This window comes from Phaethon lepturus, unplaced genomic scaffold (genome assembly GCF_000687285.1).
Source record: "Phaethon lepturus isolate BGI_N335 unplaced genomic scaffold, ASM68728v1 scaffold8299, whole genome shotgun sequence".
Classification (NCBI taxonomy): domain Eukaryota; kingdom Metazoa; phylum Chordata; class Aves; order Phaethontiformes; family Phaethontidae; genus Phaethon; species Phaethon lepturus.
Genome location: NW_010562715.1, coordinates 11,332 through 34,968, shown reverse-complemented (window position 1 = coordinate 34,968; position 23,637 = coordinate 11,332). Strand labels below are relative to the sequence as shown.

The following is a 23,637-nucleotide window of genomic DNA, read 5'->3' as shown; positions in this document are numbered from 1 at the left end:
ATTTTGGGAGGTGGGGGGGAATGTGAATATAAGAACTTGACATGGATAGTACGACATAGACACCTTTCCAATCAAGCTGTGCTAATAAAAGAGATACTAGTGCCTCTTGACATCAGATGGATTTTACGATCTCCATTCATCTACCAAAGGAACAGTAAAAAATTCACTGTAGGCAGAAATCTCTTGGTTAGACCACACCCATCCAACTATTTAAAAAAACCAACACAACACGTTTTCTATTGCATACGCAGTCCTAAGACAGTAAACTATTTCTAAATGTCAACTTTAAGCCATGTTGGGGAGAAGAGCTACCAGAAGCAATTCTGGATTAACTCTGGAAAAAAATACAAAACAAAACTGGATCACAAGAGCTGGAAACAAAACCTCTGAACTGTTGGGTTGTTTTTACAGACACCTTTATATCCCAATCAATGTTTGCAAAATCTAAATAGACCAAGGGTCTCTCTCACACACAATGGTAGTACATCATAAATCAGTCTCTGCACTGTCATTTACTGCACTCAATTTTTCATGATCCTGGCTATGAAACACCCTTCAGTGAGGCACCATTTGGATTTTATCATAAAATACGTAATGAACAGGCTACTGCATTAGTTTTCATCAAGACCAACGAACAGAAATAGCTTCGCTGAGATCTATGGGGAGGAGAAAAAGAACCATATTAATATCTGTAGCTGAAACTTTGTTGATAACTTAATTTTTACCAGAAGACCTTCTCAAGGAAGGTAATACTTTGTGCTCATACTATTTAAATATTCTTTGAAGGTGAACCAGATAAGCTATTAATTTTTAACAATATGTACCATCAAACACACCTTTTGATTTACTTTAAATATTTTATTTCCTGCCTACCTCCAACAGACATGAAAATTAATTTGGTGCTTTTATTCTCCTATCTTTCCTTGTGGCACATCGCAAAAATTAGTAACTTCAGCATGGATATATTTGAAGCCAGGCAATAAGGTTAGCCTTCATTCTCAGATTTTGCTATCAATCACCAGCATCCTGGTGCAAAATTCCTTCACCAATGTGTTCCTCTGTTATATATAGAAAAGTAAGCTTTTGAACTATCTGATAAGAACACATAAATTACATAGCAGGAAGGAAGAGGCCAAATGAATGAATTAGTCTACAGAACATTCAAGATAGAGCTTCATACTGTTGATTGACTACTACCCTTGATCAGTGCTGCATTCCCCCTCCACAGAACCCTGGTTCTCATATGCCTCAAATGTCTTTGCTCACAGACATTTCACAATGAAAGAAGCAGCCAAATCTTCAAACTCACCCTGCACAGCTGACACGAGTGGAGAGTAATCAAAACGGAAATTTCCACAGGCTGACTAGAACATTAAGAAGGTTTTGGGATTTGGGAATATTTTTGTAATAACTACACACCACTGCCACATGTTTCTCTGTAAGAGATTTCCTCCTCTTGAAGTTTATGTCCCTAGAGGCTCTAAAAGCTTGCCGCGGAGAAAGATGGACTTCATCTATCGCATATACAAATCACCTCTTACTTCAGGAGAGGGTGATGAATGGCTAGCAAGGGGAAGAAGAATCTCTCACTAAACTGGAGACTGAAGTTAGCTGTACAGCAGAAAGCTGAAAGGTATTTCTCATCACTTCTGGAATATCCAAGCTCTCTAGAGGAAGAAAGGACAGAAAGATTTAAGCACAGCAGGAAAGTAGGAATAAGCCCTAAGAGCAGCGGCAAAAGTTTATGATAAGAAAGAAGAAAGTGTCAATGATGGATAACAAAATAGAGGATGAAAAGGCACCAGAAACTGAAATTCTGTTTCAGAAGAAAAAAGGATGTAGGAAAAGCAAATCTTGGCAGAAGTGAGAACCACTACCATCCACAGGATGGCCAAGTTAATCTGAGTCAGGAAAAAAAAAAAAAGGATGTGATTAGGTTACAGATTGGTGAACTTTATTTAAATGTATACTCTCATTGTTTCTCTCTAGCAAGCATCCTAAAGAAAGATTAAAGTTCAAATATTAATATTGCTAACTAATATTCATATGCTAGTTGTTCTCCTGTGACACTAATAACTGCCTGTATTGCTACTGTCTCTTACTATAATTCAAGTCTCTCCCCACCTTGACCATATAAAAATATTATTTTTGTTCCTGAAAAAAAATACTTGAGAAGGTCATTCTTCTAGTGTCCTAAGTATTCCAAATGGTCACCTTCCTATACCAGACAGAGAGAATTCTGGAAAACTTCATCTGAAGACTGAGGGTTCAGACCTGTTGGGGACTTGTCCTTCTAACATCTTGCAGAAGTTATTCAACATAGTCAAGATACATAAGACGTGTTTCATCACACATTTACATCTGTGATGAGAAACACATGCAGTCTGGTTAAAAGAGTTTCCAAATGAAAAACAATATACTTCTCAACCTAAGGTTAGGAGGCAATTTTTATTTAAGCCTCTAAGCAGGTATTTAACAAAATGCATATTCGAATTCCACTGAAACTGTTTATGTTGCGGTAAACATTTAAGTGTAAAACTCCCTTGCCTGCTTCAGGTTTTGTTGTTTTGTTTTTTAACATGCAAGTCTCTGATTCATGGCTATTACTATTTCCTACAACTTCAAAAAACCCCACTCAACCACCAAGAAAAAAATATAAATCTGAAGTGCTGGAAAGCATATGACTAAAATTTTTAGTCAAACTGCCTGTAGCCCTGCTTCAGGTTTTGTTGTTTTGTTTTTTAACATGCAAGTCTCTGATTCATGGCTATTACTATTTCCTACAACTTCAAAAAACCCCACTCAACCACCAAGAAAAAAATATAAATCTGAAGTGCTGGAAAGCATTTTTAGTCAATTTTTAGTCAAACTGCCTGTAGCATGCATTGTTTCTTAGCTATCTATTTAGATGTTTTAGCAAGACAAGCTCAAGTGCTGGAAAGCATATGACTAAAATTTTTAGTCAAACTGCCTGTAGCATGCATTGTTTCTTAGCTATCTAAGAAACAATATAGAAACAGTATAGAAACATCTATATCTTAGATGTTTTAGCAAGGCAAGCTCAAGATAACTGTTCAGCATCCATAAGGCCTCAGGTCCATTTCATTTAAAGCATTAACATTATTTTAATACTGATAGAAAACATTTATTAATAGACTATCAACAGTGAAATTCCAAAGAGCAAACAAAATTATAATCCAGTGCCTCTTCCTGAAATTTTTTCTTCATGGTCAGAAACATACCTTTTCATGACAGAAATTAGATAACCCAGTTTTATAAAATAAGAAAATGTTTTTCACAGCACAGAAATTGACAGAAAATGTGAAAAAGCCACATGACTGATTACTGCCTATAGCTATATACTGGTGACATTTTGTCTTATGCCAAAAAGATTGCATTTTAAACTCCGCTTGCTGAAAAAGTAATGGTTTTTCTTCAATGCTGCAAAGATCATTTAACAGATCTTTTACTTAATTGTTGGTACAAGAATTGTAAAAACAAACTTTTCAAAGCATTCAGACTATGCTAATGTATGATTATGAACTTAACTCTGGCATATTTTAAACAGCCAAAGCAAGCAAGATTTTAATTATTCTTTTCTTCATAAGTACTATTCTGGGAATAGACAACTTTTCTTTCCTTCAAGCATTATTTCCCCAGTGTTCAAGTATCATTCTCTAGCCACATGGCTTTTCACTTCTCTCATGCTTGACTGGGTATGAATGACCAACAGAAAACAAGTGTGTATATGTCAGATTCCCATTAACCCTTCCCATGTAAAGGCCATAGCATTTGAATCACAGAGAAACATTTAAAAGCATTAGAGATGAGACACACCTGATTGGAATGAAATTGGTTAGAGAAATAAAAGATCCCCACTCAAACTTGAAGTGAAAAATATTTATTTATGGCATGCAAAACTATAAAAATTACTAGGAAAACCCTCACAAGATACATTGCAGTAGCCAGACAAAAGCAAGCAAGTATTTTTAGTAATGCTCACTAGCAGTAAAGCACACAACATTAATAAGCAGTGTTGGGGTATTAGAAAAATATTGTCCACCGGAGAAGTATTGACAGGTAAGAAAAACTGTCTGTTCTCCAGAGTAGACAAGGTTGATCTTCAACCTGATGGGATTGGTATTGCACTTTCTCTAAAGAACAAGAAATATTTAAAGAGATGCTAGAGATACTATTCTAAAAAGCTCCAGTTGCTGCAATCATGCTTATCTGTTACAGAAAACTAGTGAAAGAGCAGCACTGTAAATCTTCTGAGGTGTTTTCCATTTAGCCCAGAAGATAGAAATCACATTCATTAGGGCTTCACACTTTTTGTGCCTTTGCAGCAAATGAACACACTCTCAGGCTCAAGTTTTATCTTCTTAAAAAAAAAAAAAAGGTCAAACATTTTAATGTATTTGGTAAAATTCTGGCACAGGGAAATGAAAGGGAACTTGAAAGCGTACAGAGACATCAGCTGTAACTTTTTCCACATAAGGGATAGCACAGTATGGCTTTATTTTTGCAGTTGTCAGGAGGTAAGACAGAGGCAGAAACTGCTATGTTTTAGAAGCCCGAGGAATAAAATGTTTTCTAGAAGAGGAAAAAGAAGCAGAAAACAAAACAACAACCCAACTCCTTCTCTAAGAAAACTTATAATACAGTCTGCCATACAGTTCAATGACTTCCTTCAGAAAACGAAGATTAGCAGACTAGAAGCTCAGCATTTCAGGGCACAGACAGCCATTTCAGAAACCTAGGTGTTGGTCACAGATGTTGATATATTTAAATGCTTTTTTCTCTCATTACAGAAGTTAAATAATCAAAGAGGTTTTTTGGTTTGTGGTTTTTTTAAGGCCAATTTAGGATTTTAACAAGCTGTGAAGAGCATAATATTTTCATATGGCAGAACCTGAACATTTGCTGGAATTGATTATTAAAAAATATAGAGCATGAGCCTATCAAACCTTTCTTCTGCTGAAAGCACAGCACTATGAAACTCTGGTTTCATAGACAACCACCACCCTCCTGTCTTTATTTAAGATCGTATGTATTACGACAGTGCTTATAAGGGGAACTGGAATTATAGTTACTTTTTCTAATTCACTGTGATTGTCCTGTGAATTCTGTGGGAGCAGGTTAACCTCACTTCTACTAAGAGCCTATTTATTTGGGAGAATGGAATTCTGTTCAGGCTGAAAGAACACTTTAATTGCATTGAGGATGAAATATTTGAAGAAAAAGAATATTTCAGAATAATGGCAGAATTACCTGAAAACATATTTTGGTTTACTTTTCTGTGTGCCAATTTCAAGTGCTGCAGGAAAAGCAAAAAGGACACTTGTTACAGCTTTTAAATTGTGCAAGAATCTTGGGAAACTATAATTCTGAGGAAGATTATTTTCTTGAAAGTGTCTTCATGTATTCAGACTTAAAGTGTTGTCCTGATAATCCAGTAACGCCAGAATATAGGTCTTATTTCAACAGACTTTTCCTCCTCCTTAAAGAAGAACCCCTATCAATACACTCAATTTATGTTTTCTAGTTAACATGTTGGCTTAAGTAAGCCCAATTCCACCTCTAGGGAAGTGACTTAAGTGTGGTACCTTTATTTCTTGGAACGAAAAAAATCAACAAACCAAAAAAAAAAAAGCCAAAACAAAAAAACCCAACAAACCAGCTGCAGTGGCTTTATAGTGGTCTGATGGCCTATCTCAACCATCCTCTCCATGACAAATAACATGCAAATTAATTCCTAGGTTTAAACAGTTTAGCTTAAAATAAAAACTCCATGCAGAAGAAAAGATTTGCACATAAGATGAAAATTGTTTCTGTTGCTTAACTACTAAGACATATCTAGATTTCAGTATACTAACAAGCTTTCTCACAAGAAGTCAGTGACTGAAATTGCTATGATCCTTGTTAGAAATGCAATCACATGTAGCAAATGAAACAGGTTCATGTAAATCCAGAGTAGCAAATGACATCGCAAAAGCAGAAGACTTTGGAATAATTATAAATCTGATTACTATTTTGTGCTCTTCTGAATACATAAGGTTGCATAGTCCAGAGAGGAATGAAAAAAAAAGGGAGGGATGTATCTACAATAAATGGATCTCTTCCCAGAGACTGAAGAATGAACCTGCAGGATTTAAAACCTACATAAAGGACTCAGTATGCATACAATGAGTAACTCCCTCGGAGAGCAAAACCATGCCATGTGGTACTTATCCTTGTTTACTATCCTCCTGCACTATGAATTTAATAAGTGCACATGTTATTGAGAAGACACAGGAAAGAAAAAAACCTATTGGAACAGCATCTTCAATGCTGCATTAGTTTTTTTAGCTATGATAAACCAAAGGATCTTTACACACTTGACAGTCCTACGTTACTACTCTAGTGCAGGTGTTTGGGCAAGGTGAAAAGAGGGATGGAAGCAGACCGAAAATAACCCTAGATACCACTGCATGGAATGGCTGGAAGACTGGGTATTAGGCAAGGAGAAAAAGGCTGAGTTGTCAGTATACAAGTAAGGAAAATCCCCAACATTTTCACCTAAGCATGATTTCTGGAAATGAAATGTGTGAAATCTATGCTGCTCATTTTTATCAAGTCACAGCAAGGCTGGAGAAGCATCAACCATCCTGCATTTTTAGCCAGCAGCTCTCCTATCACATGGATTGTTTACATCGCTTTGAGTGTGGCACAAGAGAAAACCATCTAGTCAGAGACCAAACTTGTCCACCCTGAAAATACGTAATTTGAGCAGAAAAGACACCATACTACACTATCAACAAATTCTACTAGACTAATACCATCTCTCTCTCTTCTTATTTGGCTATTTATAAAGATGAAATGCTTGAGACAACATATCCATCATATTGTGCACATATTTGAATTCTACCATGAAATATACATAACAGAGGCAGTAATTTAAGAACACAGAAGAGATACAGCATATATACAATTTTCAAAAACTTAAATGCACATGTAGATTAAAAAAAAAAATGTGGAGTTTCTTCACCTCCCAAAGCAGACAGGATATTGCCATTGATTTCAATGAGGTCAGGTTTACAGTCAGGAACTCTGCAATTTTCATAAGCACCTGGGAGGCTCACTGCAAGGTAGTAAACTTTATGCATTGACAGTAACATAAAGAGTTAAAAATCTACATATGCTTTGGTAATGTTCTCTTGGAAATGTAATCAACTATTAAGTATGCTGCTCTAACTCACTAGCAAGTATACTCCATTTGTAAAAACATTAAAATTAAAGTTGATTTTGCAATTGCGGAAGTTTCACTGTAGCATTTTAAAGAGGAAAAAAGGATCACCAAGTTTCCAATACTAACTCTTAGAGTGTGCAGACTAGCAAAATTGGATTTTCCAGGATGTTAAAGGGCGCAAGCAGGGAAGCAATCACACAGTATTTAAGTCATTTCATCTCCACATAAGTGACTACAGCAACTATATAATGAAGACTTTATTTTTACTACCTGCTCATTACTTTTGATTTCTGACCCTCTGCCTCCACAAAGATTATCTTCATTATTGTTTGCGCTCATAGCACCGTTGCTTAATTCTGGAGACCTAATTAGGTTTGATCCATATCTGTTCCCACTGGGTTTTGCCGTTAACACTGAAGTCGTCTTGTTAAAATGTGGTAACGAATTTTCATTTGACCCTTGAAAAGTTTCAGAAGAGTCTTCCAACGCCATGTAATTGTCTAGCATTTCTGCTCCAGCAATCGATTTATTTGGGCCTTTTAGCATACCAGCTGTATTTGCCATTTCAGAGGTAGCATCAGAACAGTCTTCTTTGTGATCAGATGAAGCAAAACCTATCTTTTTACCATTAATAAGTGACATATGCTCTTCTAGATTCATGCCAGACACCTGTGTGCATACACATGGAGCTTCTAAATGAAGATCATTAACCTGGCAATTCTTTGGTTCTATTTTTGGTGGACTACTAATAGCATATGAATTAAGATTTCCCTTTGAAAAAGCAACCTCATTATTATTGTCTAGAGGTGGTGACTCTTTTGTTAGATAGTGATTTTTCCTAGCTAGTGGTCCACTGTCAGTTACAGAAGTAAAAAAGTTACTTGTATCTGCAGGTTCAAGCGGTAGCTTTGGAAAGGTTTTAATTTTTCTCAAAGAACCTTTCTTAAAAATGCCATCTCTCTCCAGGTCAGTAACACATGATCTTATATCCAAAGCAACACTAGCAAAACTGTCAGTATACACTGCATGTTTGTCCTCTTCTTTGCTCTTTTTAGCTTGAGTTGCAAGTTGAGAATGTTGAGTTTTCTCATTATCCAGATCAATTTGCATTTCCTTTAAACCATATTCTCTGCCAGTCACCATAGTAACTACAGAAAAGTCCTTATGACAGGTAGCTGTCACATCTTCCACTGCAGTCGAATCACCTGCTATGTTGTTTTTCTCATTTGAATATAATTTAGATCCCAAACTTCTCTGACACATTCTTCCCTTCCACATGTTATCACAGACATCTAGATGCAAAAACAGATGCTTATATTAAACGTGTATTTAAACCTTTCAATTTTTCCTAGTAAATCTTTATATTGCTTTTTCTGACACTGCTGTTACGTATCTTCAGTACGTTACACAAATTAATCATTTCTGAACAAGTCACTTTTAATCATAAAGGACACTCTTAATATATTAATATGTTCATTAAGAGTTGTATATCCCCTGCTCCCCACCCCAATCCACAAATATTTAATATTGAATTTTTGATATCTAGAAAGGAACCTATAAAAGGAAAGGACACAAACATGGTATTTTTAAAATCATTAGATATGTCGGGCAATCTAAAGTTCTAGACCAAATACATTTTAAGGTTACCTTGAGAAGCACCAAATGATTCAATTGAAAGAACCCTTCTTCCAACAGCAGACAGGCTTCGACAAATATTACTTGATGAAGCAATCTTCAGTTTTTCTTCACATAATGACAAAATGCTCTAGAGAAAGTTAGTGTTAAATACTTATTTAATAATGGATAGTTTTGTGAATTTTATTAAAGTGAATCATGTTAACATTCAGATGCAGCACACCTGAATTTATACGATGATACATTGGAGGTCTTTCTTGCACTGTTCATTATACTGTGTTTCTATTATGTGCTTGAATTAATTTCACATTTGTACCATTGGCTACCATGAAATTATTTACTATAGTTCTAGACTACAGTTAGAACACCAAGAACAACTGATAAAAATTACTAATCTTAAATGTTATCCTTTATGAATAACATACTGAAAACATAAAAAGCTGGAGTGTAGATTATTTTTTAAACACCCAGCGATTCACTTGAATTGAGTGACATAGGCAGGATGATGAATGTTTTTATTACCAAAATTACATTAAAATTAAATCCTGAATCTTTTAAAAACTGCAAAATACAAATATCTAGAAAGTAGTGTTCCCAATTAGAAAAAGCAATCATTATCACATCACAAGAAGAAACAGTATTACATATGTCTGCTCTGTAGCATGAGCATCAGTTGATGGCATTAGCACTGGTCTCACACACAAGTACAGACATTCACACCTTTAAAAACCTGTCACCATGGGCAGGAAGTAGAAGAGAGCTGCCTCTCCAAATGCATCCCACTGTTTCCTCAGTAACTGCTCCTAGGTAAACACTGATGAAACCTCATAGAGCTCTGGAGGAGCTGCTCTTACTTCGCCATTAACCTGCTCAACTGCTCTTCTGTTGTGAATGGAAGGAGGAAAATGGCTCTGTTGGCTCACATATCAGTCTGAGGACGGACAGGAGAAAATGAGACAGGGATCCAGCTGTGCTGGAGTCTAGTGAAATGGCTAGACAAGTCTATCAGTCTTCTCTCCATATAGCACCCCCACTCCTTTCCACCCAAGAAAGGGCCCAGTGGAAAAGGAATGGAAAAAGAGAACAGATAGTCACAAAGCAACCTTCATACACTACGCTAGACCAGCCTTGACCTGCTCTATTTTTGGGCTGATCTAAGTAGTCAGCAATAGCTTTGAGGGACTACAGACCAACTGGAGATGATGAGTGCTGTACAACCCATTTACTGACTATGCTCAAAAGTAAATGAATGGAAATACAGGAGTTGATCAGGCAGGCTCTGTGTCAGGAATGGTCTCCTGCCTGGGCAGTCCTCAACCAGGGAGCCAATATTATTTGCTTTATAAATATGAATCATTCTTCTGTTGAAGCACTCTTTCTGCTAAGTATTTATTATAGTTGCTACACAATTTAGAATATAAGCTATCAGCTGGGGGGGGGGGGGGGGGAACCCCACACCAAAAAAGCAAAAAACCCACACCCAGAAAAGTAGATAGGCACTATTCTAATGTAGAAGAACTGAATCCAAGAATGTCACATTTGGACAACTGTTATTCTCTGAATAACAGAGAGTCTGCAAAAACAATACAGTAAAGCTAAACTTTCACACACCAATGTCAAGTAACACTGTATTAGGTAATCTACAGTTAGAATGTAAATTCTTTGAAAACATAACATTGAAAAATCCTATATACTTTTAAATGTTTTCTAAAAAATAAAGGTAAAATAAAAGTCTAAATAGAATAAAATGCAAAAGTAATTAAGATATCTATCTAATCAAATACTACTAAACATTTACATATTTACAGAAAACTAGTTAGTAGCAATGCTTTGAACAACACTGCTTTTTACATGCCAAGGAACAGAGGTTTCCTGGAGCACAGCTCCCTCCACCTCCTTAAATGCAATCCAAACTTCATCTGAGCCACCACACAAGTTTCAGAGCATAATGCCCATGCTCTTACTTCTAGTGATTCTCTCAGTCTGTCTCTGTAAACTAAATCCTAAATCAGACGCAGCAGTTAATGATAAAGTTTAGATCCACAGGTATATTCACCCCCAACCTTCTGAAAAAAAATCAAATCACCATAAAACATTTACATCTGCTTTTCAGGTTGTATCTCCATTAGAGTAGGAAGAAAAAAAAGAAGTTTCTGCTGAGTCTGGGAAAACCTCAGCTTTCTTGCAAAATCTGAGCATATTACACAAAGATTGTCTCTCAATTAGTGCACATGCACAAATATTTTTGTTACTTTTTTAAAACAGAAAATTATGTATTGCACTTTTACCTCAATATCTGGCCTATTTTCAGGATTCTCTTCTTGCATTTGTTCCAGTAGAGTATGCAGATCTTGCCCAAATTCTGATTCTGTCTCAGGTTCTAATATATATTCTATTGCTGCTTTCAGTGTTGCACCCAAAGAATAGATGTGTGCCTGTATGAAGTTAAAAAAAAAAAGGCATTAAATATGCTACCAGTTCTCTCTCTCTATCACCAAAAAAAGCTCTAAGATCACAAGGGATACAGCTTACATTGTTTTCATTTTTAACTTACAAGGTAACAGCATACTGGAAAGGTGGTGTAATTTAAACAGAACAGGAGGAACAAAACAGGCTTTACTCCTGCTTTGGGGGGGATATGCTTGCTGCCAAAACAAAACAAACAATCAAAAAAACCCCAAACCACCCCTGTGGGGTCCAGATACAGCCTTTTTAGTTCCTCACCAGTAATCAGTATTACAATTGTTCATCAGCTACGGTTCGATATAAAACTCAGCCCCTTGTGTGTATGCAAGTAATATTTAAATTAGAAGCACACTGGAAGATTGAAGTGGCATTCCTCTTAGCAGGGAAAAAAATAATTTAACAAAAAACTTCATATACAGCAGTATTTTATAAGTGCTATCAAGCATAAAAAAAGTGAGCAGAAACAATACAGCATATCACTTGTATCTGAAGACCCTTATGAAAGAATTTTAATACTCCATGTGTGCCACCTTTGCTTCTTTTAAAGTCCACAACCTTGTGATGAGCTCTAATAAAAATGGGGGCGAGCTAACAACTTTCTTAAATCTAGTGCTAGTGCACTAGATTTGCCATACAACACAGCTACCTCTAAATTTTACAAGTCGTCTGCTTCTAAAAAACCAAATGCCTTTTCAGTTCTGCTTTAGTAGTAATGGCAATTTATCCATGATGGCTTGTATTTTATTTTTATGTTCCATTCGGAAAACATAATTCAGTAAAATTTATCACCAAGATTGTAAGTGCAAATTTGTGTAAACATTTTAATGACGATGCAGTACAGCCAGGAATTCAAGTGCACTGAACTCCACCCTCACAGGTTTACAAATATATACATAAATAAAAGAATTACCAGATTTGTACATTAAATCTGGTTATACTACTGCATTTGCTATATGCTTTACTATTTTTCACCCTAGAAAGAAGATTGAGTCTATAGTCAAAAGTAATTTCTCCCCTCTGCCTCCCCCATTTTCCCATTAAGGTGTATTATTGTCTCCAAGTTGTATGAAGGAGAAGTGACTTGTTCCAGAGGTATGCATATATTTAATTTCTAGCGAGGCAGTGCACATCCATGAAGGGGAATGCAACACCACCTCATTAGGAAACTGTGTGAGCAGGTAGCTTGGACAGTCCCACTTCTCCCTCCTCCATGCCTCCCCCAAACCAAGAAAGCATAAACTAGTGCTAACTGCTGGACCTAAAGTCTTGATTTACACTTGGGACACAGCAACATTAGGACAAAGGTCAGAAAAACAAGCTGTAAGTCATCTGATCTAAAAAGAAAAGAAAAAAATTTTTTTGCAAAGCAGTAATTTCAGTGTCAAGTTCTTCACTATTACACATCTTCACCATTAAGCAGAAGACATGTGTTTTTCTTTCGAGAATCTCAGAGGAACTCAGACCGGAATTGTTACAGTTTTTATTTCAATTTGGCAGAAGAATGAATGCTGTTCATCTAATCCAAGAGTAAGGGTTACTTCTCCACCCTCCCCATTTAGCTACTATAACCCACTTAGTGGCAGTAGTCCTACTGAACTACACTGCTCACAGATTTGCCTTTTTTTTTTTTCTGTAAGATAAACCAGACCATACCAGCAAAAGGATATAAGACTATGAAGCCTGAGCAAATAACCAACTGAACAAGTCAAGGTGATGAGAAGATGTTTATTTCTTCATACTTCCTGAAGTTACTACCACCTTCACCCATACTTATTTCAGCTGCAGAAAATGAACTCCACCCTGGACTAATACAGCTATTCACAAAGGAAGTACAACTCCTATTAATAAGTGTTCAGAGGATGATGGTCTTACAGTGTGCAGAAGTTAACTTGCTATAAAACTAAATAGATATAAGTTAGTACCTTTCTAAGCCTGCCCAAGACTGAAGGCCAGTAATTCCCTGGGGGCGGGGGGGGAGGAATCTAGATTTATACTTTAGTATTTCCATTCTGTGGAAGAAATTTAACAGATACTCCTCCCCCAGTATCCAAGAATTTATGAAGATGGTTTTAAGGTTTTTTTTTCCCCCCCACAGACTGTTTTATAAGCTTTTGAACAGTGAAGGGGAAGTATAGCATGTAGAAATTATTCCTTTACTTTGTTATTAAATACTCTGTTTCAGTGAGCTATGTCATTTTGCATTTCTCAATGGACAGCATAACAGAAAACTCAACATAAAGTTAAAAAAGAACATAGAAAAATACAAACTCTTAAAAATATAATACATCTCCATTTAAAGAACTTTAATACATCTAACATGGGATTGTGGTAGTTTAACATACTTGGTATCAGTAGGTTATTCCATGTATTTCATATGATCTGCAACAAATGACATAACCTCTGTTCCACAAATTGACTTTAATAAAGAAATTAATCACTTCTCTAAGAACTGGAGGAAAAGTCATGATGTACAAGCTATGGATGTACACTACACAGACTAAGCAATGTCAGAATACCAGATGAAATAATGTCGTATACTGTGGTGACACCTTTGAATTCAGAATGTACTTGTGAACAGAATAACCAATTTCAGCCTCCCTATATCACTCCTAACATCAGGAACGGGTAGAAGAATTACTTTATTAGGAAAATTTACTTTTAGGCTCTAACATCCACTATAAGACTGACACCAAGCTTCACTGATGATACTTCAAAGGTAATATATTGCTTATGTGCTCTTACATCATGTGGCAAAAGTAAGCAACACATTACATTTGTACTCTATCAACAAATCTTGCACTTCTATTTATTCAGTATAGTGTTCTATTTATAGAAATGCTAAGGTTAACAAAAGCAGCAGCAGAAAAAAAAAATTCCACTTATTCAGTCTTGAGAGAAAAAGCAACTAACACTCAGACTCCAGAAACAGATAATGTAACACTTTGCATGTCCTTAACGACCCACATCAAGGGACAGGCTGTAGCCATAATGTAAGAATTTAAAACACTTTATGTCAAATTGTCAACTTACTAGACATATTTCTTTCTCCCTGTTTGGCCTTTAGCAAACAGAATACTTGTGGGAAATTCAAGCAAACAAGAATAATAGATGGAAGAGATTCTTGTTCCTGTCTCTGCTTTTTTTGTTTAATTCAAAAGCGGTATTTTGCATGTGTCTACAGGCATCAGTTTCAAGGCTTTTTTATCATTTGGACATTACCTGTATGTTTAAGCCTCTCCAAAAGATGCGTGTGATTCCTCAGCATCTGATTTCATTTACAGAATGTAGTGTCTATTCCAAATACACAGTGCATAAGAATAAACAAGAGTTTATCTAGTCTTCTCTCAGTAAGAAATTTATAAGAAATAAGCTATTTCTTATAATACAGAAGAATAAGAAAGCATATTTGAATTTAATCTCATTACACACAAATACCAACTCCAAAAGCAGGACAAAAAGATGAGGAACTTAACTCTGAGTGAACAAAAAATTTGCCTTTTGCCAAATTTTTTCATCCACGTGATGACAGATGTGGGCATTACTGGACAAAGGAATAGGAAGGGCAGTGCAACATATTACATCATTCCACTTTACCCAATTAATAATTTCTGTTCACAGTGAGGTATAACTCATATGCCCTAGTCTACCTTTAAAAGCACAAGTGTCTTTGAGATGCAGGCAGATAGGATTCCACTCCCTCCATTTTGCTGTCCTGTTTTAAAGAAGTTCACTGCATCTTTTCCTGAACAAGGGAAAGGCCAGCCTCATATTGAATAAAGAAAGATTTTTCCTTCCCCACACAGAAAGCTGTTCTGTTGAGATACTTCCTTTCCTTTGACATCCAAGAAAGCTAATTTTGAAGATGCCATTTCAATCACCATAGCTTGTAATTAATTTCTATGGTAAAACATCTATTGGAAACTTCAGCATCTTTTCCAACTTGAAACTTTCTTTAATGTAAGTCCCCTTTTTACTTTTCCCCTCTCCCAGCTCCCCAAACACCACCACCATCACCCCCACAAGAAAACAGGAAAAGAATTTCCTGAGCTGGCAGTAAAAGTGGTTAATAAGTAAAGTATTCCATCGTAACCTTAAGTCTCCCATCTGAATTGGAGCAATGAGAAAATGATCATCCACTAGGTGGGGCGTTCCCCAAGTTTATGCATCAAATCTGCTTCTGAACCACACTGTTGAGGCTTAAGAAAATTTCACTTTCTGGGGAAGGAAAGCAAGACGGTAAATGCAATAAAGAAACCAAATTCAGAAGTATGAAATATCTAGTGCTCACTAGAAGGGACTGCCCTCAATGAAAACAGTCTCATAACTAAACTAAGGGTTTGTTTTTTTTTTTTAATATGTTATAAGGAGAGTAACAAACAAGTAGGAAAGGGCAGAAAACAACTTTTCTTATTCTCCTGGAAGACAAGCAAAAACTGGTACTGTATTGGCAGTTAAGAATTCTTAAAAAATTAAGAGCGTTTTTTCCCCCCCGCCCTCAGTTTATGAAAAAAAAAAAAAACCCCAAACAAAAAAACCAACAATAAAACCAAACCCACGTGGTTTAAATCTAGCTAAGGAGAACTGTTTTTTAATTATAGCATATTTGCATTACAGAATAATATTAATAGCTGAAAAATAGCATGCATGTCAAGAAAGTTCCAAAAGAAAAACAAACCACCCAAAACAATCTCTTCACAATTCCTAAAGAGACTTTTAAGTTAAAAATCTAAGTGTAACTTATTACCAAAAAATATAGACCATGCTGGCAAGACTGCACTACAGTATCAGCTTTAAAAAGGATGGCGAGAAAGGGAGGAAGTCACACAAGGAAACCAGATCTCCAGCTTTGGTCTTGGAGAGCACATCTACCCGTAGGCCAAAGTCAGCAAATCTAACAAGAATCATCGGTAAAGTCATCATTGTATGCATCACTGGGAAGGCCATCACGGAAATAATGTGCCCCTTAAAAAGCAAAATGGCAACATGAATAAAAAATGTTTGAGAAAAGTCATACGTATGATTTGAGGTCCTGAAAGTCCTCCTTTCAGCAACAGCCTAAAGAAGCTCATGTATTTCAGAGAAAAATTTGAAGGTCATAATCATACAAGTAGCTCCAAATCAAGATAAATTCTAATACTGGAATGGTTTCCAAGACACAAAGGCATAATAAGACTCAAAAGTAAAAAAAAAAAGCAGATAAAAATTAAAAATATGTTGTATCTTCACCTTTTGAAAACATTCAGGCTAAGTACCAAAAGCACTTATCAAGTGAGAGGACAGCTTCTGCCATCATGTTAAAATTTTATCTCATGAGGGAAATATATTCAAAAAGGCTTTTGTCAGTTCCAGAAGTTACTTGGCTTGCTGCATGCCATTTTATGACCATTTAACACTACAGGAAGTGAAATCAGAGAACAGTAATGACCCACTCTAGTTTTAAAATCTGCAAATCAAAAGATCAGGAAAGGAAGTAAAAGCTCCAAGCCTACACAGTGTGACAGAGGCTCTGTTGTATTACTGCTTGTCAGGGCTAAAGAACTAAGCTCCTATAGGAACTCATACTTGCAGACAAACACTACAGAAAAAAACTGACAAAAGAGCTTTTGAATAGTAACTACATAAGCATTTAGCATATTGCAATTACAAACAATGACCATTTACATTTTGTATTGAGATTTCACCGAGTTCAGAAATGTAGGCCTTCAGCAGAACTGAGAGAGACAGACCATGGTAGAACTAATACCTCCTGTAAAATATTTCTGACTAAATGATAAGCTACGGGAATAGTGTGAGACAGTTCTTGGTTTTGACATTCATAGCTGACCCTTATTTTACCTTGCAGTTTTTTCTTTTTTTATTGAGATTGCTGCACATATATAGATGTTTCCACCCTTTCACAATTCAAAGCATTTAAAGGTTCCATAAATGAAAGCAGTGTTGTTATGAAGTTCAAAGTTTTATAAACAAATTCAAGCTAATGTTTGAGAAAATTATTATTGGCAGAAACATTTAATATTTACCTATGTCTTTTTTCAATGAACTGACCCTTAAATGCACTATTTTTATGCAAATGACAGACAGTTAATATTCTTCAGCAACAAAATGAAAGGGAAATAAGCCTATTCTTTTTAATACTTTTCTTCATTACAAAGGGACTAAATGCTTTCTGCATAACTGTGATTACTGTAATGTGCTGTATTAAATATTAGCTTTTTATTAATTTATCTACACATCCAAAGTGCCAATTAGTCTCCAGAATGTGCTAAAATTGCTAAACCACTGTAGGCTATTCACAAAACATATACTCTAGCTTGAATTGGTAGCAAATGTGGGCAAAGCAACATTTTTGATCAAAGCTAAACTTGCAGTTTGTCCCTTTAACTACAGTTGCTACTTAGCTTTGCTGGAAAAAAATCTTCCCCAAAAGACTTAAAAAAAAAAAAAGGGGGGGGAGGCATAAAAATGCAGCTACTGGTCAGATTTTCTCAAATAATCTGCTCACAGCTGAAGTTTGCAGGTACATCATCTTAAATTGCCTTTTAATTTACCTAACAACTAAGTGAAAGCTTTCAAGTTTTAGTATGTCTTTAGAAAAATGTCAGGTGATCAGTTTACACCACAAAACACAAGCAAAGCTTCATAGATACATTCATCTAAAAGGCAATGCTACAATAACAGAAGGAGAAATGAACCAAGTAAAATCTAAACCATAGATTCATAGAATAGTTTGGGTTGGAAGGGACCTTTAAAGGTCATCTAGTCCAACCCCCCTGCAAGCCCCAGGGACATCTTCAACTTGATCAGGTTGCTCAGAGCCCCACCCAACCTGACCTTGAATGTTTCCAGGGCATCTACCACCTCCCTGGGCAACCTGTGCCAGCATTTCACCACCCTCACTGTGAAAAATTTCTTCCTTATATCTAGTCCAAATCTGCCCTCTTAGTTTCAAACCATCACCCCTTGTCCTGTCACAACAGGCCCTGCTAAAAAGTCTGTTCCCATCTTTCTCGTAAGCCTCCTTTAAGTACTGGAAGGCTGCAATAAGGTCTCCCCAGAGCCTCCTCTTCTCCAGGCTGAACAACCCCAACTCTCTCGGTGTCTCCTTCATAGGAGTTCCATCCCTCTCATCATTTTTGTGGCCCTCCTCTGGACCCACTCCAAAAGGTCCATGTCTTCCCTGTGCTGAGGGCTCCAGAGCTGAACACAGGACTCCAGGTGGGGTCTCACCAGAGCAGAGTAGAGGGGAAGAATCACCTCCCTCAACCTGCTGCACATACTTCATTGGATGAGACTCAGATACAGTTGGCTTTCTGGGCTGCAAGTGCTTATTGCCCACTCATGTCCAGCTTTTCATCCACCAGTACCCCCAAGTCCTTCTCAGCAGGGCTGCTCTTGATCCTCTCATCCCCCAGCCTGTACTGACACCAGGGGTTGCCCTGACCCAGGTGCAGGACTCCGCCCTTGGCCTTGTTGAACCTCACGAGGTTCACACAGGCCCATTCCTTGAGCTTGTCCAGGTCCCTCTGGAGGGCATCCGGTCCCTCAGGTATGTCAACCGCACCACTCAGCTTGGTGTCATCTGCAAACTTGCTGAGGGTGCACCCGATCCCACTGTCAATGTCACTGATGAAGATATTAGAGTACTGGTCCCAGTACAGATCCCTGAGGGACACTATTTGTCACTGATCTCCATCTGGACATTGAGCCCTTGGAAAGATCATGTATCACATGGTCTGAATGATGTTGTTTAGTCCCTACATTTTACTATGCTTTGGTTTCTTGTGACCTCTATATCATTCCGTTTGAAGTGAGGAACTCTACCTAGTACATCACTCTAATCTCACTGTTTTGTAGTTGCAGGCTTCTTGTCTGTAATGGTTCATGACAACTGTTTTATCTTCATGAATTTGTCTAAGCTTTCTCCACATGCAACCTTTTTGCATCTATGTTTTGCAGCAAGAATTTCCACAGCTTACTGCATAACAAAGAATTATTTCCTCTTGTTTGAGTCCACCTGTGTTCATCTCATCATTTCCACTTACTTCTTCATTTATGAGGGCTGGCAAACACTCTCTGGATGCCACCATGGTATACTTCACAGATTTCTAGCATAAATTCTCCCTCAGGACATTCTCTTCCAGGCTAAAGAATATTACTCTAAGTAATTGCTTCTTTTACAAACACTGTTTCACCATCTGGTCCTGGAAATTTTACTGCTAACTTCATCAACTTGGTCACTTAGTCTATTCTGACACCCTCATTGGAGCCAAATTTTTTTATAATTCCCCATAAAGAAGAATTGCAATGTAAGAACCTCCTGAAGGTCCTACAAGATGAAAATGGTTTTAAAAAAATAAACAGTTTTTCTACTATGGCTTTCTTTGAAACACTCTTTTGTACTTTGTTCATCTGGAATCATTGCAGACTGTGGGCAGCATTTCTGTCTTTTGACAGATTTGGAAAAAAAATAAGCAAATGCTTTATTTTAACAGCCATATGTTTATGCTTATATATGTTTTTATATATATATATCTATATGTGTATTTAACATACCAGCAGGTGACTGCTATTCATAGACTAAATTGCCAGCATCTATAGCTGTAATTAATTTGAAAAGTAGTATTGTCAGTCCAGAGCTACACCAAAAGAGGAGGAAAAAAAGTCAGAAAATACGGTCAACTGGACCAAAATGTAGTTTCACGAAGCTGTTACTTTAACGAGTATAGTGAAAACTGAGAAATATCTTGAGCCACTGGCAGCCACCTTTATAAACATTCACTTCGCTTTAAGAAGTCACACAAAGATGAACATACACAGAAGCTTGACCAAATTTAAACCATGCTATGTGCATGAAATTACTCATGTGTTTGCAGGGTGAGGACACAAATTAAGAATAGGTTCTTTACACTTCAATCCCATTTTCAGGCTCTCTTAACGACAAAGATCAGCACCTCAACACAGATGAATTGCACACCAATTGGTTCCTCTCCTGCAAGACTGTAGAAGTATAATTATGACAGTTAAGGAAGAACATTGCAATAAAAGTGCTGGAGACCTCAGAGGTTCCATAGCATAAATTAGACACATTTATTTTTAACGTTTCTTGAACACTATGACTTTTTTTTAAACTCCGAGTTTAAAAAAACTGAAAAAACCTCCCTGAAACTGAGTTTCAGTTTCACAACTCTCAAGTTCAAGTGTCACAACTCTCCTTATGATTTATCAGCCATTAACCTCCTTACTTTTAAGTTACCTGCCATAGGTAATTCATTTGTCACTTAAACTAACACAATTTATTCCCTGTAAGCATAAAAAAAAGGAAACCTGGGAAACAGTTATATGCATGCTCAGCAGACTAGCTCTGTCTTCTCTCAACTGTATAAGATTTTTTTCATTGTACAGCAAATATAATGCTATTTGGAGTCAAAGTTATTTGTTTAAAAAAAAGTGTATTTTTTTTAATCTTGAACCTAAAAGAATGTGCCTCCTGGTAAAATCTGTTACTCTTTGAGCTGAGAAATCCAGTCACACAATCTTATGTTGGGGGATGCTTATTCCGCACTTTGGAGCTAAAGAACTGAAGTACAACACTTCCAGTACAGAACACTGTGAACCAATAAACTCAAATAGCGTCCCAGTTCCTTTATCATTCCATGAATCAATGACATTAAGACTCTGATACGTAAAATATTTGTTGCTGTACAGTAACCAGTTCACCCTTCTTTGAAGTAATAATCTACCAGGACAAATGAAGACAACTTCACCCATAGCTGAGAAAGTATCAGTACTAGTCAGAAGAGGGTATGCAGCAGTGGCTAGAGATAAACCACTGATCCAAAACATTCGTGCACCTTTAACATTAAGGAAGGAACCTAGAGTTTTATGACACTGCACAAGCATAACAGGAGAAAACAATCTGTCCTCTTTTCCATAGATTTTTGCTCATGATAGGAGCTATCTGCAAATTTATCCAACACAGCTCCTCAGTCTTCTAACAGAGTAGACTTCAACTACCACAAGAACCAACTGTTTTAAGGCAAAACACCAAGTTCTCTTTTCGCTCCCAATCTTTCCCTCACAAAACCAAAAAACCTGAAACAAGCTGCTTTGAAAAACACTTTTGTACATCAGAGGATAATCTTCCTCTGTCTTAAGGAAAACACATATCTTAGCTTTAAAAATACCTTCTTATAGGAACCTAATAACCAAGTAAGGAAGAAACCTAAAATACTACATATTCTCATTGAGCAGGTTACAGTCCAGTCCAGTCACAGACCAGTCATTTCTCTTCTGAGGACATTTTTCTACAAAACAGACAAGCTATTCCTGATAAAAATAGAAGTCAGTCTGCAAAAAGTTGCATTTCAGATTTAGTGGCAAAACTGTAAAAATACCTACTACATGCTCAAAAGGCCAGCTAGAAAAGACCAACATGACAACTTTGCAAGCCCAACCTCAGAACTAAGCAACAAGCTGTAGGTTTTTGAGATAATAAAATTATAAGAATTTTAATTAAATTAATAAATAAAAATTATATAGAATAAAGATATTCTATACATTAAAAAGAAAAAAATTGCTGTAAAAAATAATAATCCCGTTGGCCTCATTATTCCTTTGGTTAGCTCTGTGTAAAGCAACTAAAGGGTGATATTTGTTCAGTACTAAGTTCTTGAATGGAACCTCAGTTGGGCTGATGATGTAAAAGCAAGAGCAGGAGGATTCCATTTCCTCTTCTATAGCACAGCAGAAGCATAGGTAACCAAATAAAAGCAGTTTATTTTTGTCACTGAAGGAAAAGACAGCTTTAAATAACTGTCTCAGAAGATAGAATGGTTTAGATTACAGAAGGAGGTAGGTTACCATTTGCTGATGACAAGCCTTGCTGCTGCTAGATAGAATTAGTCTCAAGAGAGGGTACATGAAATTAAAGGAAACAGAACTCAAGAAAAGAGGCACTAGGTGTTTCAAAAGACTTATTTTCCCCATCAGGTAAAAACAAAACCAAAAACCCCTCTAGGAGAACATGTAAAAAGTTTTCTTCTTTCCTCTTGCACGCAGAGCTAAAGAAAGAATAGAACAGTAGAGAGAATCTCACAGCATTCAAAGCTATTGCTTTAAAAGACCAGGGAAGTGGCAACGGCAAGACTTCCTTTATGCCTTCTGCTGTTTTGATTTAGGAGAAAGATGAAAGCTTTCATATTTAGAGAAGGACCAACAGCTGAGACCTGAGTGCTAGCTCAGTAATGATCAGCTATTGAGAAATACTGCAGCACCAAACTGTCAGCTCAGTTTTCTTCAGTAGGACCAACATATATACATACCCTTGAACCCTTCTTTCTTTATTTGTTCCCTAGAACAGTAGGTTTCATTTGGCATTTCAATCCGTGCATTTATATGCATATAAAATATTTGTATATATGTGGTATGTATTAATCCAACTGCCTTGTCACATTTCATAGGAATAAGCCATTTGAATCTTAACGATTTAGTTTTCAAAAAAAAGTAATACATTTTTAGCTTGCCTTTTCTACTTACACTAATTATATCACCTTTTGTAGAATTGTTTATTTTTAAGGTTGTTGAAACACGCGGACTTTTTTTTTTGTAATATAAATCAACTATAACCCACTGAGAACTGCAAGTCAACAGCTGTCACATTCTAGCAAAAAGAGACAGGCAGTGTTCAGCCTTTTCTGGTTCTGATTCTCTCCCAGGTGAGCGATCAGCATGCCCCACTCCTGCCATGATAGCAAAAAGCAAGAATGAGTTCTAGACGAGAAAGCAGAGAAGTGTGAACTTCCGTTTCTTCCATTTCTCTATCCCATCCTTCCCCCTTCTTTTCAAGGTAGTATTCAACTCTATATCACTTTTTCCATTCTTTTATTTCTGAAAGGTTTAAATCCTGCTGCATACTGAGGTTTCTGAACTACAGCATTTTATCACCTCTAAATAATGGAAGAAGTCATTAAACAGAAGCATTATCCAGCCTGCTTTAGATAAAAAAAAAAGGCAGACAAGACTGAAAATTCACTGTTTTCTGCTACAGAGGTTCACTAGAACAAGCAAAATTGAATAGCCACATTATTAAAAGATTATAAATGCAAGTTCACACATGGCAGACATTGGTCCTTCATCTCACTGAAAGCTCATATCTTAGAAATGTGGGGTTCTAATCAATGAAGCTCTGTGTCAGACTCAATGGCAGTTTTGTGATGCAGACAAATAGCTATTTGAAACTGGTTTGAGACAGCCAATGTTTTTAACCTGAGGCAAACTGGTATTGTAGTGATAGAAATAAGGCCATTAAC

General features: G+C 36.6%; 1 protein-coding gene across 1 annotated transcript in view; it reads right to left on the bottom strand.

Annotated features, from left to right (window-relative positions):
* KNDC1 (kinase non-catalytic C-lobe domain (KIND) containing 1) overlaps nt 1–23,637 on the bottom strand; it is a gene marked incomplete at its 5' end in the record, with an annotated part of 60,964 nt that overhangs the window by 30,551 nt on the left and 6,776 nt on the right. The window contains 3 exons of the mRNA XM_010294364.1: nt 7,499–8,520; nt 8,876–8,993; nt 11,152–11,298. Coding sequence (XP_010292666.1) covers nt 7,499–8,520; nt 8,876–8,993; nt 11,152–11,298 — 1,287 coding nt within the window. The remainder of the gene's footprint in view (nt 1–7,498; nt 8,521–8,875; nt 8,994–11,151; nt 11,299–23,637) is intronic.